Here is a 17389-nt window from a genome sequence, read left to right as displayed (position 1 = left end):
TTATATTCAGTGTTTCTACTGTTCAGGTTTTCATCTACTAAGTTTATTTGCGAGATGAGATGCGTGAGGATGTTGGTGGTTTACCACCTCAGCTAAAGCATTTCCTGGGAAAAAAAAACCCTGCCACTTATATAATAAACCTGTCTGAACTATATGATTCCCTCCAGGCTAAAAGCTACTTTTCTAAATTATACATTTAATTCATGCAACAAAAAGTTCACATTCAGCAGCAGAGCTGTTTGTTCTCGATGGAAAAGTCGGTTTACAGTTTGTGATTTTTAAAATGTCAAAGACTATCAGATCAGTGACCTGCGTCACGAGGCATGAAATGAATTTGATAAATATGTTTAGTAAATAATTATATTGAGTCTTAGTATCATTTTTCCTATTAAAGCGTAAAATGAAACGTGAAGGTGCAGCATCAGTGGTTGATAATCAGTCCTAATGAGCTTCCTGTACTCAAGATCAATGATGTTTTTATAATGAATGTCCATATAAGGCATCACTGAATACAAGGAGGGCGGCATCTAGTGATTGTTTTCATTGCTGATTAATCTGATTATTTTATCAGTTCAGAGGTTAGTCTGTGCAATGTCATAAAAATAGTGAAAACATGCTTATCAAACTTTCCAGACATTCATCATAAATATTGGACTGTATCCAGCTCCATCTCTCCTCATAATACTGTGAAAGCTCCTTTTAAAAATCCCTCATATTTCTTCTCTGCTGCTGCATCTGCATATTTTCTCTCAGTCGTGTGTTGATGTTCACTCTCAGTGACTAGTTTTTAATATATTGCAGCAATCTGCTTTGTTTTAGTTTAGCAGATTTACTCACATACCAAATGTTTTTGGTCAAAGAAGAACACCGCACTAATATCAGGTTAAGAGGGTAATAATTATTTAATGCTAAAATTTTGCAAATGATCAATTCATATCAATCAGAATTTCATTATAGCTTGTCAAAGAATTCAAAAAGAATAAATATAAGATCATTTGATGTATACACTATTTTTTAACATCTATTACTTTGTCCTTTCTCACAAACTGACATTTTTACAGTTATTCTATTACACAGCGGTGTTCACTTTCCCTGTTAGTTTCTTTATATTTTGTAAAGGTAAGTCCACTCACACTCACTGTAGATATGATGTCATCATGTTTATCAATCCCCTCACTTTTTTATTATTCAGTGTAAGTGTTTGTTTATTGTACATGTATTTCCTGCTCTGTACACTCATCCTGCTGGTTTCACTGTCTTGTTGAGTAATTATGCTCCTGCAGAGATACTGGTAAGTGTCTAAAAGTATATAAAAGTATAAAAGAAAAGAAAATATCTTCAAATGACACCCACTCATGTTTGCATATGTTCAGAAGCATCTTGTTTGTTGTGTCGGTCTTTGTTTTAGCGTCGGTCTTTTTTTTGCAAAATCTGTTGCAGCACCGACAAAAAAAAGTGTGGGAGTATCTGTAGGAGAGCATCAGCATCTGTATGAAACAGACGATCTTTGGCAACATCAAACTCTCGCGCATCTTTTAGACGTCACAACAGATCAGTTGGGCTGATTTCGACATAAACAGCGACATGTAGAAGAGTTCAGGAGTTTTATGTATTTACATGTAGCTTTTACTCTTTCATACTTTAGTGAGTTTCCCTAAAATAAGCCGGTAGTTTGGGTCACGTAAGAGAATTGTCCAAAAGTTTTCGTCGCACAAATTGACGTTTCCACCGCTTACAAAACGACAGGCGACGCATAATCACATCCAAGCGCCAAATCCAAAATGCCACCGGACAACCTTTGAATATTTAATCCTTTTGAGATGCTAAACAAACTCAAACGAACCAAAACAAGTAAGAATGCTTCGTTTACGAGTAAAAACCCTCCGCGAGCCACCGAGGTGATAACGTTAGTGTTATCAGAGGATGAAACATCACCGGAAAGAGATGCAGTCTTACTGGCTGCAATAGACTCAAAAGCTTCAAATGCTGCTGCAGGAAGCATCTCCTCCTGTAAAGCTCAACCCCTGCAGGAGAAGAGGAGGACGTGTTGCGCCAAAGACGTTAAGATCGCTCCCATTTTCTTACGTACAACACAGCAGGGGAAGAGGAAAAGGAGCAGCGATGGTGGACTTGATCGACCTGTAGACGAGCTGCAGAAATCAGTGCATCCTCCTAAAAGTGATGACTCACAACTGGTGAAAAGTCAGCTGTCAACACCTGCAGGATCTCACCTGACGGAGAGAAAGGGGTCCCGGAGAGGACAGTTGTCATCCTCAGCTGTCCTCAGCTGTCTGGAGGAAATTCAAACATCTAACCCGGCATTTCCGGTCCAGAGAGTGTTTGACACTCTTCAGGAGAAAGATCTGGGATCCTCAGGTGAGATTGAGCAACAGTCTGCTATTAGTCAGACCATTTATCAAACCCATTCATTTATAGAGTCCAGATTATAATTGAACCTTATCATCCTTCTGTTGTCATAAATACCTTTCTTCACTTTCCAAAGCAGTAAAGTCTTCATATTCAAGACAGAGCTGGTTTAAAGGGAAGAGGAAATGTGGAAATGAAAGCTCTCAGGTGTCCAAGCGCCTGAAGTCTAGTCTCACTACAGAGGGCACCACTGGTACGAGTCATCGCCCCCTGCCAGCGCACGGTGTCCAGGGAAGTGCCGACGTCTCGGTGAAGCAGCAGCCCAGAAGCGGCAGGCTGAGCCGCACGCACAGACTGAAGCAGCAACGTGAGAACGTAGGCCTAGTGAACAACTGTGAGACAAACTCGGGATCAGACAGACAGTCACTTATCACCTGTGACATTCTCCAAAGAGGTAAAGCTTCTCATTAACTAACACATTTGATGTACTTTTAATAACATGAAATAGAACTTTTTCCTTTTTTTGGTGTAGATTCCAGTTTTGAGGATGTGCTCTGGACAGACAAGTACAGTCCTCAGTGTTCAAGTGAAGTCATTGGCAACTCTGCTTCAGTGAAGAAATTGCACAGGTGAGTTTTATATGATTAGATACCACCATCATGGAAATCAGGGTGAGCATAAAGATTTCTGCTTTTTTTTTCTCTGTAATTCAGTTGGTTGAAGAAATGGAAACTAAGAGCTGACTGTGACGAGAGGAGGAAAAAGGAGGAAAGAAAACAGGAAGAAAACAGCAGTGGTATGAGCTACAGTAGCTTTTCCTCCCATATCTCCACTCAGGGTCAAACCATGAACAAGCCTGCTCATCTCTGGGTCGTCACATGACTAGACTTCAATTTAAAATGAGCCAGGATTTCACAGAATTTGCTATGTGTGAGATTTTGTCTTGGAAATAAGTAACCGCTGTCCTCTCCTGCAGACTCGTGGGACTGTGGAGACTTCCAGGGTGAGGCTGTTACCGAGGGCGACAGAGTGGAGCCGCTGTGTAACACCATGTTGATTACGGGACCTTCAGGTGTGGGCAAGACTGCCTCAGTGCACGCCTGCGCTCAGGAGCTTGGCTTCAAGGTTGGAATCAAACTGGAGCGATATATTTAAATTAATGGCTTTGGGTCATTTTTGAAGAAAAAATGCTTAAATTCTCTGGTTCCAGCTTCTTAAAGGTGAATATTTCCTGCTTTCAAGACTTTTGAGGATGCATCTCGGGCTTTAGGAAATGGTGTCAATCAATTAATCAATAAAATAATCAACAGATAATGAAAATAATTAGTTAGTTGCAGCCCTAATTTGAATCAATGCTGCCAAAAGCTGTTAATAAGCTTCCATATTTATATCTTTAAATCTGACCATGCCGTCATTTCCACCAAACTGTGATTCTTGTGAGGGTGAAAAATCTCAGTATTAAGACTAGCATCAGGCTATACGCCATCTGAACATGCATGTAAATATTATCCTTTAAATGATATTAACTCAAAGGTATTTGAGGTGAACTGCTCGTCACAGCGCAGCGGACGCCACATTCTGTCCCAGCTGAAGGAAGCAACCCAGTCGCACCTGGTGGAGACGTCAGGGAGAGACCCTCTGAAACCAGCTTACTTCAACAACTACAACACCAAAAGCTGCTCAACTAACTCTGAAAATATACCTGGTAAGACATGATAAAGACCGGGCCTTCAGTTAAAATTCAAATACTCAAACAAAATCTCAGTCAGTCTGAGATTTACGTTCTCGTCTTTTACAGGAAAATCTGCGGCTCCCAAAAATGTCATTTCCAGCTCAAAGAAGAGACCAGCACAGAAATTTGGCCGCAAAAGAAAAGCTAATCCAGCCGCAGTCACTTTGGCAAACTACTTTAAGATGAAAGCCAAAGCAGATCACTTACACTTTGGTGGCCTGTCGCCGCCGCCCGAGAAGCCAGACATCAAGAAGCTTAACAACTCATCACCAGGCTGGGATCAAACGGCGCCACAGAACAAACAGACGACCACATCACTCATTCTGTTTGAAGAGGTAAACCATTTGGCAACACCGCACTTCAAAACCTGTAATTACATTAAACCATGTTCGGTCTGGGGGTTGAATCGTTTGCAACTGTTGGCTCTCGCAGGTTGATGTCGTATTTGAAGACGACGTCGGTTTCCTCGCAGCCATCAAGACGTTCATGACGACCACAAAAAGGCCGGTCGTTCTGACCACCAACGGTAAATGAACCCACTGTGTATTTTAGAATAGAAAAGATCTGAAGACGAGCAGTGATGCAAAACAAATGTCGTCTTTTAGATCCCTCATTCAGAGAGAGATTCAGCTGCAGCTTGGAAGAAATCATTTTCAAGACACCGTCCGCAGTGAGTCAAGCTTTGACCTCTCCGTCCGTGTACAGCTTCAGTGTTGAACTGTATGCTGTAGACCTTCTGAGCCAAAAACATTATCTCAACACATCCAACAAAAACTTATATAAAACTTGTCATAAACTCTTCAACTCTGTTCCCAGATGAACGTCAGCAGCTACCTGCAGCTGGTGTGTTTGGCTGAGAACGCGAGACTGGAGTTGGACGACGTTCTCGGCCTCCTCACGCTGACCCGAGGTGACGTCAGACGCTGCCTCCTCCAGCTGCAGCTCTGGGTGAACGGTGGTGGAGGACGGGCATCTCAAAGTAAAGAACCTACTTGTTTACATTGAATAGATCGTTAACAAATCCCAGTTTTATAGAGTCAGAAAATACCTTGAATACTTGTACAGATTTATATGATTTTTTACTACATTTTCTAGACTCAAACGTTGAAGGGGGGGTCAGTTTAGACTCCCAGCTTCCCCCACGAGACGCAGGCTGTACTTCCAGCATGCTGGGTCTCCACCCTGCAACCCAAAACCATCTGCTGAACCTCCTACAGGTAAGTATCGATAATATCTTCACTACTGTACGTACATTTCATAAGCCTGTCAATAATTTCTGGCTTTGATTCTTCATCATAAGTCCTGGACCGACCCAGACATGAACGAGCTCCTGCAGCTCCTTGCTGAGAGCTGGAGGAGAAACGTGCCTCTGCTCTACTGCAACCAGGAGCTGCTCCTACCCATCAGGGCCGAGGGAACTCCGGTCCATTACCTGGACAAGGTGACCTCTTCTGGGCAGCAGAGCCAGCTGGATGGAAATATTAATCCAAAGGCAACAGCAGCAAACAGCGACTCAGTTAGAAATATATCCAGGCTGAGCAGAAGGAAATATACTTCAGCAGCATTTGACGCCACATCATCTTCCAATTTAACACAAAAACCTCAAAGGGCCTCATTAACTTTCAAAGCGACTCATTTAAGAGCTCAGAGTTCTGATGACAAGACTGAACCAAACGCAGACAAAGTAGCGACTGACTGTTTGGATGCTCTGACCGACTTCTTTGACCTCATGTCATACCTCAACGCCACAAAACCAGCTGCAGAACCGCTTATTTCAGGCTCATGCCGACCGGAGTTCGTCTGGACAGGAGCAGAGATGAAGGACAGCTTGTTGGATGAAATGAGAGAGGAGGAGGAGGAGGAGGAGGAGGGCCGGAGTTGTTGCCAGGAGAGGTGGTTAGATATTCAGGCTGCTGTTGAGGGTTTGGGGTTTCGCAGATGCTGGAGGCGAGTGTCTGAATCGTGGACTGAAGCCCAGAAATGCAGACAGGAACTGGGAGGCACGAGGTGGGGGAAGCTGGTGGAGACGCTGACACTTCCTGTTTCTGCCGATAGAGAGAGCCTCGGCTATAGTTTTCAACCTCTCTGCGCACCAAGGTCAGTCTGTTCACACTTTCAACTTCTGAATACGTGTTGAGATTGTTTTGATGTCTGGCGTTTGGTTTCAGTCGTCACGTCCAGCATTTCATATACAAGGTTCTCACAGTTATTCAGACATCGACTTTAATTACATTTAAGGTTTTGCCAATATCAGACAAAACTGAGGCCTCGATTTTTTTTTTTAGTTGCGATCCTGTTAAGAAATGAATTCTGTCTGCGTATCTCAATCATTTTTTGGAATCTTTCAAAGAAACACAAGGCCCACAGGAACCTTGGATACATTTATTTGATATTATTCAGTCTAAACACCCTTAAAATTACCTTTTTAAAACGTCTCAGTTCTTTCACCATATATAACACCCATGCCTGTACCTACAGCGTGTTCCAAAGGAGGTACGAGATGAACAGGATGGTGCTTGGCAGTCGGTCCTTCAGCCTACTGGGGAACAGACAGGCTGTCAGTGTCGACTACATGCCAGTCCTCCGCTCCATCTGTCGCTCCCAGAGACCTCCGCGAGGAGACGAGCCAGTCAGGTGAGCCAGACACAATAACACAGGATCAAATTCACTTCAGAAGGGCTGCAGTCTTTAGAACGATGGTGACGTTCTTAATAATGAAATTCAGTTTACGTCTATTATAATTAACCCCGTCACATCCAGGTAGTCAGTTATCTTTAGTTTTAGTTGGATCCAAGCCAACTCATTTTATCAGTGAAGTCTTCCTCTTGAATCATTGTATTGTATTGTAATGTATCATTTGTACAGTAGGTGTGTGAACTACCTCAGCAGCATGCAGCTGGGCCTCTCAAAGTCAACGTTGCAACTCCTGGCAGAAGATTTCTGATAGAGAGCATCACGTCTCCTCTACCTCGCCTCACTCCTGTTACTGTGCATTTATTTCATTTATCAAAATACTGTAAAAATGAATTTAATGCAGTTGAGATGAGAAGTCCATGTTTTATTTACACATAAGTGCAACCATGAAAACTAAATAAAAATCTCTATTTTTGTAAGTTATTCATCATTTTTTGGAGTCTGCAAAGTACTTTCAGTGTTCAGGTATTGCTGTAGGTTTCTAGTGAGATCAATGTGTTTTTTCATTCTTGTTAAAAAAAAAAAAAAAAAGTTAGTGAATAATCCATGAAGTCCTGAGACAGCAGCAGCTTTACAATTGTCCAAATCAATGATCCAAGACAGACAGCAGGAATAACAAAATACCGTAGCAACTGTCGTCAGCGGCTCCAAAGTATTCAACATAACAGTAAAACAGCTTAACAGTTTAAAATATACCATCAACTGCCACTAAACCTGGTAAACAGATGTGGAGTGTGGTTTCCTGAAAGGGCTCAGAATGCTTATGTTCATCTTTAGTGGATGTTAGCGCGTCACGGCTAACTGGAAGATTCACTGAGCAGCTCGTAGAAAGCCACGGCCTGCAGCAGAGCATCGCAGAGTTCCTCTCCTCCTCTTCTGCTGCCCATTTGGAAGGAATTCCTGTACTTCACCAGCAGGTCCGGGGGGAAGTTTATCCGAGGAAACTTCTGTGTCACCGACTCTGTCATCAGCTGTCGCACCGTCTGAGCGCCGCTGGTCCGCGACTCACCCACCATCAGTCCAAAGTGACGTCCCACAGCGGTACGCATCATGTTCAGAACTCTGCAAAGGAAGAATGAAGTCATTTCAGGAAGTAGGTGCAAACAAACAAACAGGGCACACTTGCTTGTTTATTTGCTATTTTGGTGGCTTTTCTAGTTAAAAACAGACATTAAATCCCTTTTTACCCACCGGGGAGGGATATTGGACTCTGGCGGGCAGTTTCTTGGCTCCAGCAGAGCGAACAACATGGCCTCCACAGTTCTCATGTGGGCCATGACGGGGAACAGAGCCGTATTCTGGGCTGAGATGGACGACTTCTCTATTATGTAGAAGTCAGCAGAAGGGAGGAGTGACACGACCGCCGAGACCTGTTGACAGGAGAATATATTTCAATCCGTGCCGTTGTATATGGATTGAAATGATTGAGCATTTCTCTACAAATAGAGGATTTACTCACATCATTCAAGTAAGCAGAGGCCATGTATGTGCCCTTCAAGAAATTAGGACAGTCAAGCTGTTGCCAGTCCAGCACTGCCATCCCGCGGTCCACGTGCGCCCAGGCGATTTTATTTGTGCCACATGCCAGTGACACTATGGTGTTAGCATCCTGAGTGAACAAACAGAATTATAACGAGCAGTCATAGTCAAATATCTGGCTTTCTCTCTCTACATTTCACATTAAGATCATATTCATCAGACTGATTCAGTGAGCCCTGTATAGAAGGATCTGCATTTATTGTGTTTTTCCCTTTAATTAGTCACGTGGCTGTATAATCCTAAATGTTAAAGGACAAGTTCACAATTTTTCAAGTCTGTCGTAAGACATTATTCAGGTGTCCGAATGAATATTGAAACAGGTTTTGCTCTGATCATTCCTCCTGTTAGTACTGGCCATTAAATATAAGAGATGAGGGACAAAATCCACAGTCCTCGTTTTGTTCTAAAATGTATTTTAAGTGTATTTAAAGCTAATATGATGCATCAGAGCAGTCTGACGTAGTTAAATCAAGTGGATATCTTCCAAAGTTGTTTTTTTTAAATATATTTCCTTCTTTTGGTTTCCTGGGACAGTGTTGATCTGCGGTGGAAGGATGGTAACAAAAACTGAGAATTTGGCTCCACAAAGGTCTGCAAAGGTGAAAGATATCCACTTAATTTGACTGATTTGGACGCTGAAGCTTCATATTAGCTTCAGATAAACTCTTAAATACATTTTTGCACAGAAGGAGGACTGTTGTCTCCCATCACTTCCAGTGGAAGTGTATTGGTGAAGGGTCTTTCAATGGCCAGGATGAACAGGAGGAATGATTACAGCAAGAAAAACACGTGTCGATGTTTATTTGGGCAGACAGGCATGAAAATTGTGAACTTGTCCTTTAACAGGCCAGCGCAGCAGTGTGAAGTTTGTAGGGGGCCACTAAGAAAATGTAGTGAAAGTGAGCCTTGACCCTCACCTCCAACCAGGACCTGTCGATCTCTGGCCTGATAAACTTGGCCAGCTGAATCCTCACTTTCTTCTGCTTCTTCACCGGGTTGAGGATGGAGTTGAAGACCACCACGGCGCTTTTGTGCTTCAGCAGCGGGACGTTCACCACGCTTTCCAGCGTTTTAAAGGGTCCGTTTTTAGTCCTGTACTCCACAATGTTGAGAGACTTGCGGCCTCTCAGGAGCTTGACGCCGGCCAGTTCTGCAGGTGTCGCGTTGTTAAGCAGCTGCAGGATGGCGACCCGCTGCTCGGGGGTGTAGCAGGCGTCCAGGGGCACGCTGCTGTCCTCTTTGCACGGCTCGGAGGAAGACGAGATGGTGGCGTTCAGGGTTTCAAAGCCCGCCACGGGAACTCGGCTCCTCCAGCAACATGTGCACTGGAGATACCGCAGCTCCAGCTCAGGGGGGGAGCCGTGCTGAGGGCGCCGAAATAAGCCGGACTGCCCCGCATAGTGACCTGCGGGGGGAAACACAAGAGAGGCGGCTGACTCATCGAATAAGCATCAAGAGTATTTTTCTTGAGTCTTCACAACACGGGTGTCGAAGCCCAGAATTACTATGAACATGTCAACTGGATAAAATAAAGAAAGAGCCCTGAAACTGATACAACTGTGGAGATATTGACGTGAGTTGACATTTCCAACGAGCCGGGTTAAATTAGCTGAAAATTCACATCATGCAAAGAAACGGTGAGTAAAAGGAAAAACATTTGACCACAGCTACTCGCCTCTCTGAGCAACCGACGATATAAATCGCCTGGCGACCCACATCGTCAAAAGTCCCAGTAAATAATCGACAATATTGGCTATAACATCGTGCAGGTGAGTTGAACAACTTGTTCTGTCCTTTGGTTGTTGTCCGACGCTTTTCAATCCACCGGTGTAGCACAATAACACGTCCTCCGTTGGTTCCGCTTTCTTCTTCTTTGTGTTTACTGCTGAAACGTAAAGCAGCATTACGTGTCGTACTGTCACCTGCTGTATGGGAGTGTTACTGTTTACTGCATCGCTACAGAGCTGCTTTCAGGTCAGTAACAAAGATTTAAGAAATGACATTTGACCACATATCTGACAAAGAGTCTATTTTTTAAAAATAATTTGAATAATGCATATTTATATTTATTTATTCAGTTAAAGGTTTAATTTCTCAATGTGAGGATGTAATTGATTTTTCAAAGCCCTTGTTCACACTGCCAGAGATAAAATTCTAGTAAGGAAATATTGAAATATTTTTCTGGCTGAAAAGTGGCCAAGTATGAATATATTGAGTCTAAATATACTGCAATCAGGCCATAAAGTGTCCACCATGTGTAAGTTGTTAATTGTGGAGTGTAAACTTCCCTTGGGTTGCCAAACGCCTCCTTTTGGTTATTGTTTTAATTCTATACATTTCACTGTATTAAGAACATAGTGTCTGATGAAAAACAACTACAGCATGGAGCCTTATGTGAAGCAGAATTTATCCCAAAGTTACACAGTTATGTTCAGATACATTATCATTAGCTACAGAAACAGGCAGGTTTACTGGTCTCTCTCTGAGATTTAGAGGAAACTGACGACTCTTTTTTCTGGATGAATGATTATAAGAAACTTGAGTGAGTGTTTAAGGAAGGGAACTTTTTGTGTGGCTGATTAATAGAGCTCGGTGGCACAAAAGACAAAAATTCTTTGTTTGCAATGTAGTGTTTGATTAATGTGTCAACACTGCACCACCTGCCCAGAGCCAAACATAGAAGAAGTAATGACTAACTTTAGCTGTAGGTCTGCTGAATGTGTAGAACTTTAGTAGGAGGGATTTTTGTTTTTTCATTTGTTTGTTTGTTTTGCTAATAGGACGTTTTTACAGCAGACACACTTGCCATGGTAAGGTAAGGTAAGGTGATTTTTTTTTTTTCAGTTCACCTGTCCCCTGACGGCCAAAACACGTTTCTGCACACAAAAAAGGAACCTAGATGAGACAAAAAAGGGAGAAACCCCTGAGCAAATATCAAGGGAGTGGCAGTGATAGAGTTACATCTTGTGTATTTCCACATCATCATATTTAAATTACATGAGGGGCGTTGTCCCTTTCTTGTTTCTTGGCCAAATGAAAATGATATATTCTATTATACACTTGCCACTAGCAAGTATTTGTATAAAAGTAAATCACTTGCTGGTCAGAATTCATACAGATTGTAGTGATTTGGTTTGAACTTCACATATTTCAATAGGTCTAAAAATAAGACTTAACACAATGTACTAGAAAGCTTTAATGCTTCAATACATTTATTTATACATTTTAGTTTCTTTATTAAAGATATATACATATACACATAACAAGTTTTTGTTGTGTATACCTTGCATTGTATTTATATGCAAAATATGCCTCAATAAACAAAACTTTATTTCAGATATATCCGCCCATATCCATATCCACTCAAGCCAAACCCACAGTTTTCTATGAGCCATACACAAGTCCATCACTCTGTGAAATGGTGACGTCTCTTTCACTTCCTTTCTCTGTTATTTCTGGACCTCTGCGTTTGTGTGCAGAACAATAAACTTCATGATGCTGTGCTGGTAAGAGGAAATGCTCGGCCACAACGGTGTAACTGGGCAGGGAGAAGAAATGATGTTTTTCACCTGCTATAGAGCAGAGTAGATCTGTACCTTACAGTGAGAATCAATATGGAGTTAAATCCTAGTAGCTCTTTCGTCGGGACTCAACTGTCAATCTGACAGAAGCGATACTACCTTCACTTATGGCCAATCTGGAGAGAAACAACAAAATCCTGCTCGATTTGGTGCGACAGCCAGGTAACAACATGTGTGCTGACTGTGGAGCTCCTGGTGAGTAGACAAATATTCATGACCACAATCTATTCATTTTAATAAAGACATGAGCATTGACTGACTTATTTCCAACCATGAATAAGTTCTCAATGACCATGATCATACAACCTGATTTCAGTGTGAATCAACATGTTTTCCTTATACAAGTTTAAAGAATGGTAAACAGCAGCCTGAACCACCAGGTCATGTGAAGTTGTTTTTTAACACAACGATGTCCAGAATAATATTTTATAGCCAGGTCATGTTTTATGATAAACTTTCATAAGGGGGAAGTGGCGGGTGCTGTATGACCTCATGTGTTCCTCCTATAACTCCCAACAGTGTGTGTGTTTGTCTGTCTGAGAGGAAAAGAGAGAGACAGTGTATTTGAACACAAACGAGACATCATATACTTTGATTTATTTCGGTGTATTCTACTTTTGCCTTTAAAAGAGATATTTATTTGTGATTTCATTTTATCATACTGTATCTTCACATGAATACAGTTTTTTTTACTGTATTTAGTTCCCTACTGACAAAATAAACATCATAATCTTTGCTTGCAGACCCTGACTGGGCCTCCTACACTCTCGGTATCTTTGTGTGTCTGAACTGCTCAGGGATGCATCGTAATTTGCCTGCTGTCAGCAGAGTGAAATCCATACGTCTGGATCACTGGGAAGATTCACTAGTAGAGGTATCCATATGTAGTTTTTATATGACTGACTAATAACATGCATGTACTGTTTCTTTTACATTTTTATATACTGAGTAATTCCACAGTCCACTTAATGCAGAGTCAATACTTCAACATTTCAATATGTATATTGCATATATGTAGATTTAGTTACATTTTTATTTTTATTTATTATTTTGAATATATATGTATATATTCAAGCGAATGGGAAAGTGGTCTCGGACTTTGGACCCCATTCACTTCAATGAGACAGTGTGTCCTTCAAGAGTATGTCACCCTGCATTTCACTGCACATGTATGAGCATGTGACAAATAAATCTTGAAATGAATTTTGGAACCTAATCCGTCCGCTGTTTTAATGCTCTAAATTTGCCCAGATAGGTCATTGTTGAAGAGTATCTCATTATGGATACCGGTTTCGTTTATTGTTTACAATCTCATAAGGTCTGTCTTGCAAAGCAGGATGCCTAAATTCATTGGATGACTTTGCATAGTAACTGTTGAACTGGGGTCTGAATATTAGTTGTCTTGTTATAACCTTTTAAATCTCACATCTTGTGGTTTCAGTTCATGCGAGAGAAGGGAAATTCTGCAGCCAAAGCTCTTTACGAAAAGTGTGTCCCTGCCTTCTTCTACAGACCGCAACAAAAAGACTGTGTGTAAGTGAATTTCACCGCAACCACAATCCATTGACCCCGTTAATTCTGTGGAAGTGAAAAGTGAAGACTCGACAGATGGTCTATTTATTTTTAGTGAATGGGAATGTTGCACATACAGAAAGAGGAACTAACAGTCAGGGTTGGGTACAGAGGTGGAGCCACTGATACAGACAGCATGAATTAGACTCATTCATTCTAATCAGTATTTTGCTTTACTTGTAGGGTTCTTAAGGATCAATGGATACGTGCAAAGTATGAGAGAAGAGAATTCACAGGAGAAAACAACGACATCCAGCAAACTTATAGCTCAGGTATATTTCCTCGAAGTATTCCCACACCAAAGTATTCTTCCCAACAGCAAAATACTCAGAATTCAGCATTTTCTTGTCATTTTATTTATCTGATGTATTTGTAACCCAGACGTGTTTGAGTCAACACTATGGAAGAAAGGAAAAGACAATAAGCAGTTTCTTAAGAGGATCTTCCTGCTGTCCCGGAAAGACTTTACCCTCAGATACTTCATGAAAGAGGATGTGGGTAGTTTCTTTGGCTTATCATCATTTTTAATACACAGTGTTTTATGAGTATACTTGGGTTACAGTCAATTATCTTTTTGTTTTCAATCTTTTAAAGTCTAAGGTTGCCAAAGATGTCATCAGCATGAAGGACCTGAATGCAGTTTTCCAGCCAGAGATAATTGGTAACGCTCATGGTCTGCAGATCTCCTATGTGCAAGACGAACGTACCAGGAATCTGTTTGTTTACCATGAGAACGGACAGGTGAACGCATCTATTCATTTCTTTTATATCGAGACTTAATCTGATCCGAGTTTATTAGACCTACTGAAGTTCCCCCTGTAGACCCCTGCCCAGGATTCACTTGTTTACCTAAAATTTATTCAAGTTTTTAGACAATATTTACTGATTTATGTGTTAGTCTTCCTGATATAACGTCCTATATCTGACCCCTTACAGGAAATTGTATCCTGGTTCAACGCTATTCGGGCAATACGCTTGGCGTACCTCCAGAGGACAAACCCCACTCGTCAAGAAAATGATGTGAGACAAATTTTCAGATTTAGCTATAATAGCTAATTAGAGTGTTAAACTGCAACTTTTGTTCAGCTAACAGTGTTATCCATGTGTCTTTACACAGTTAATACCTCATATAACAAGAAACTGCCTGAGGGAGGGGTACATGGAGAAGACCGGCCCAACGGTCCGTCAACTATCTGAATTTATGGCCGAAGTTGGTAGAACTTCCTGATAAGGCAGCCTTTATAAAGGGTTTATAAGCATTCATTAATGGCTTAATTAATGGTTAATAAAATTATTTACTAATGCTTTATAGACCATTTATGAGCCATTAATAGACATGATTTTTAGGTTGCCAGGTTGTGAAGAATCCCTCTTTTATATACCACCATATAATTAGTTTTATGTCATTCTTGAGGAAATCATCTCCGATATACCTTCTGGAGAGGGCTGCAGGGCATCTAGATGAAAATCCATTGATTAACAATTTATTACCATTTATAACTGCAGACTTTATTTTCATTAATGACTTATTAAATATAACTGCAGACCTGATGATTTATCAGAATGTGTGAGATATTTAACCTTTTATTAATGATTCATAATCATTTATGATGATCTACTGTTTGTTGAGAGACACACACAAAGCCTGTCCAGTGTGACGGCAGTCTCAGCATGTGTATTGATGTGGTAATACTAGACTGGTACTGATGTTTTACTTTATCCTACTGTAAACATCCAATGTGCTATTTTTCCTTTTTGTCCTCGAGCTTCACCCAAAATATTTCATGATAAGTTCCTGGGTGTTAATAAAGGGTCAATATTGCATAATTTCTAAGTCATCAGGTCTGCAGTTATATTTAATAAATCATTAATGAAAATAATTCAAGTCTTCAGTTGTAAATGTTAATAAATTGTTGAATGGATCTTCACCCGGACGTCCTGCAGCCCTTTCTAACTCTAACCTGGCAACCCAAAACTTCTGCTAACTCATGGCTTATGAATGATCTATAAAGCATTAGTAAATGATTTATTAACCATTTATTAAGCCATAATTTAATGGTTATAAACCCTTATCAGTCTAATCAGAAAGTGGTACCCAAATGTTAATTGGATTTCTTTTGATTTGTGATATCTGCCAAACTAATTCTCATTCTTCTCTCTCTCTCTCTCTCTCTCTCTCTCTCTCTCTCTCTCTCTCTCTCTTTTTCTGTGTGTGTGTGTGTGTGTGTGTGTGTGTGTTTTGGGTATGTGTGTGTGTTTTCAGCAACGGGAGCCATTCAAGAAGAGGTGGTTCACATTGTGCTTAATGAACAGAACGCTTCTATATTTTAAGTCCCCACTGGTAATGAACAGAGAATAACAGTTTCTACAGTGTGTGAAAACTCTAAATAATAAAAAAACATTATAAATAAATAAATAATCAATAAAATGTTAGTCAAATATTAAGCAATAACTTTATAACAACATTTTCATGAAAGTATTGTGGTTGTAATCAAATGCAGTCTAATATGAAACAAAACATCATGTTTGCAGTTAATTATAGCCGTGCTCTTTGAGTGAGTTGTTTGTCTTCATTGTCAGGATGCTACAGAGTTGGGAGCCGTCTTCATCGGCACAGAGAGCCACAGCTACTCTGTTTCAGGGAACAGCGGCCGGAGCACAAGAGGAGGCCGGTGGCACTGGGGCATCACGCTGCAGACTCCAGGGAGGCAGTTTGTGTTCATGTGTGAGCAGGAACAGGAGCAGACGGAGTGGCTGGAGGCCTTCAGAAAGGTCATCTCTCAACCCATGACCCCAGAGGACTACGCTAGTAAGATACTGACCTCACGCAGGCCAACTGATCATCACATGCAATATATTAAATAATGGTTAACTACGTTACGGCTCTGTACTCGGTCTTAGTCTGTGTCTTTTTCTTTGTCAGGAGAAGCCGACTTCAGAAGGGGGAAATGAGTGGAACCTGGTTTGCAAAAGTCCAGGATGCATTAAAAGAGAAAGTATTCTTTTGGGACATTAACAGACTGAAATCTTTCCTTCCAAAAGATTCTACTGAAAACCTGTCAGTGAAAAAACTGGAGACAAACTCTCTTTTACTGGCTTGACTGCTTGACATCACTGACAAATAATCAAATCTAACACTTTGCAGAGGCTATACTAACTGTATGAATTCACACATTGTATTTATTTATAAGATGACTGTAATTATTTTGCAAATAATTTTCAAGTTTTGTAGTGATTTAGTTTTTTTTTTTTCTTTTTAAGTCATTTTGCACATATTGAAAATATTAAGTTTGTCTTTATATTCACACACTTGCATTTTAGCTGTCTGTATAGTTCTGGTGAACTGAAAGAACTTTATTTTAAATAAATTTACACAGTTTCACAGTTGATTTGTGCTTTCAATATTTTACCATTTTATGATTAAATGTATATTCCTCTTCAGTAACACAGATACAGATATATATTATGAATTGCAGAGTGGCCTCTATTCCAATGCCTTTATTATTATGTGCACTGGGCAGATTAAGGTTGGATTACCATCCAGGCAGAGCAGGAAACTGAGGCTCTAGATCCACAGGAGGCACAAACATTCCCTAACAATCTTTTTGGCCTTTGATCTGCATCGCCTGCTGTAAATTTCCTGCAGGTTAGGGAGGGTGGTCCTCCCTAAGAGCCAAGTAGTCCTGTTTGGTGCTGCTCCCCATCCAGGTGGTGATTCTCCCAGACAGGATGCTCTCTGCAGGTGTAAAGGTTCCTGTGCACCTGTAGGGGAGCTTAAAGTGTCTTAGATGTCTGAGGTTGTAGAGATGCAGACGGGCTTTCTTCACTAGGGTGGTGATGTTGCAGGATCATAATAGGTCCCATCGTGATATTTGAAACTGAACACCCTCTCTACCTGGGCTCC

General features: G+C 41.0%; 3 protein-coding genes across 11 annotated transcripts; 2 read left to right on the top strand and 1 right to left on the bottom strand.

The window, feature by feature from the left end:
• The first annotated feature begins 1524 nt into the window (after positions 1-1524).
• On the top strand, positions 1525-7212 carry atad5b (ATPase family AAA domain containing 5b). Of its 3 annotated transcripts, none has more exons than XM_042427332.1 (14): positions 1525-2376; positions 2504-2821; positions 2900-2996; positions 3081-3163; positions 3344-3492; positions 3901-4072; positions 4166-4434; positions 4532-4625; positions 4705-4769; positions 4916-5078; positions 5195-5316; positions 5400-6196; positions 6578-6733; positions 6965-7212. In XM_042427332.1, exons 1-14 carry the CDS (start codon positions 1821-1823, stop codon positions 7041-7043), a joined length of 3120 nt encoding a protein of 1039 aa, XP_042283266.1. In that variant the 5' UTR covers positions 1525-1820; the 3' UTR covers positions 7044-7212. The 3 variants fall into 3 exon arrangements, with proteins under 3 accessions (XP_042283266.1, XP_042283281.1, XP_042283274.1); XM_042427347.1 differs by having other exon boundaries at positions 1526-2376; positions 2507-2821; XM_042427340.1 differs by having other exon boundaries at positions 1526-2376; positions 6968-7212.
• A 95-nt stretch (positions 7213-7307) lies between these two features.
• Positions 7308-10290, bottom strand: tefm (transcription elongation factor, mitochondrial). The gene is made up of 5 exons (XM_042427379.1): positions 10008-10290; positions 9250-9737; positions 8253-8402; positions 7985-8163; positions 7308-7855 (listed from the first exon to the last, which is right to left on the bottom strand). The coding sequence occupies exons 1-5, from the start codon at positions 10234-10236 to the stop codon at positions 7591-7593; spliced, it is 1311 nt and encodes a 436-aa protein (XP_042283313.1). The 5' UTR covers positions 10237-10290; the 3' UTR covers positions 7308-7590.
• On the top strand, positions 10240-16914 carry LOC121907688 (arf-GAP with dual PH domain-containing protein 2-like). Of its 7 annotated transcripts, none has more exons than XM_042427385.1 (13): positions 10240-10306; positions 11113-11147; positions 11812-12108; positions 12657-12787; positions 13355-13446; positions 13669-13757; positions 13867-13979; positions 14080-14226; positions 14422-14505; positions 14603-14695; positions 15749-15826; positions 16066-16294; positions 16409-16913. In XM_042427385.1, the coding sequence occupies exons 3-13, from the start codon at positions 12021-12023 to the stop codon at positions 16435-16437; spliced, it is 1173 nt and encodes a 390-aa protein (XP_042283319.1). In that variant the 5' UTR covers positions 10240-10306; positions 11113-11147; positions 11812-12020; the 3' UTR covers positions 16438-16913. The 7 variants fall into 7 exon arrangements, with proteins under 7 accessions (XP_042283319.1, XP_042283317.1, XP_042283316.1 ...); XM_042427383.1 differs by having other exon boundaries at positions 11113-11152; XM_042427382.1 differs by lacking the exon at positions 10240-10306 and having other exon boundaries at positions 10406-11147.
• The last annotated feature ends 475 nt before the right edge of the window (positions 16915-17389 follow it).

Source organism: Thunnus maccoyii, chromosome 2 (genome assembly GCF_910596095.1).
Source record: "Thunnus maccoyii chromosome 2, fThuMac1.1, whole genome shotgun sequence".
Classification (NCBI taxonomy): Eukaryota; Metazoa; Chordata; class Actinopteri; order Scombriformes; family Scombridae; genus Thunnus; species Thunnus maccoyii.
Note: the sequence above shows the minus strand (reverse complement) of the source record. Positions and strands in the feature narration are given on the sequence as shown.

Bases quoted from the DNA above. Each gene is read 5' to 3' on its own strand.
- atad5b (XM_042427332.1), top strand. From the start codon at position 1,821: ATGCTAAACAAACTCAAACGAACCAAAACAAGTAAGAATGCTTCGTTT. The intron at 3,164-3,343 runs GTATGAGCTACA...CCTCTCCTGCAG, and splicing joins ACAGGAAGAAAACAGCAGTG to ACTCGTGGGACTGTGGAGAC. The intron at 6,734-6,964 runs GTGAGCCAGACA...TCATTTGTACAG, and splicing joins CGAGGAGACGAGCCAGTCAG to TAGGTGTGTGAACTACCTCA.
- tefm (XM_042427379.1), bottom strand. From the start codon at position 10,236: ATGCTGCTTTACGTTTCAGCAGTAAACACAAAGAAGAAGAAAGCGGAA. The intron at 9,738-10,007 runs GCGAGTAGCTGT...TTCCCCCCGCAG, and splicing joins ATCGTCGGTTGCTCAGAGAG to GTCACTATGCGGGGCAGTCC. The intron at 8,403-9,249 runs GTGAGGGTCAAG...TTGTTCACTCAG, and splicing joins TCGACAGGTCCTGGTTGGAG to GATGCTAACACCATAGTGTC.
- LOC121907688 (XM_042427385.1), top strand. From the start codon at position 12,021: ATGGCCAATCTGGAGAGAAACAACAAAATCCTGCTCGATTTGGTGCGA. The intron at 13,447-13,668 runs GTAAGTGAATTT...CTTTACTTGTAG, and splicing joins CCGCAACAAAAAGACTGTGT to GGTTCTTAAGGATCAATGGA. The intron at 15,827-16,065 runs GTAATGAACAGA...CTTCATTGTCAG, and splicing joins TATATTTTAAGTCCCCACTG to GATGCTACAGAGTTGGGAGC.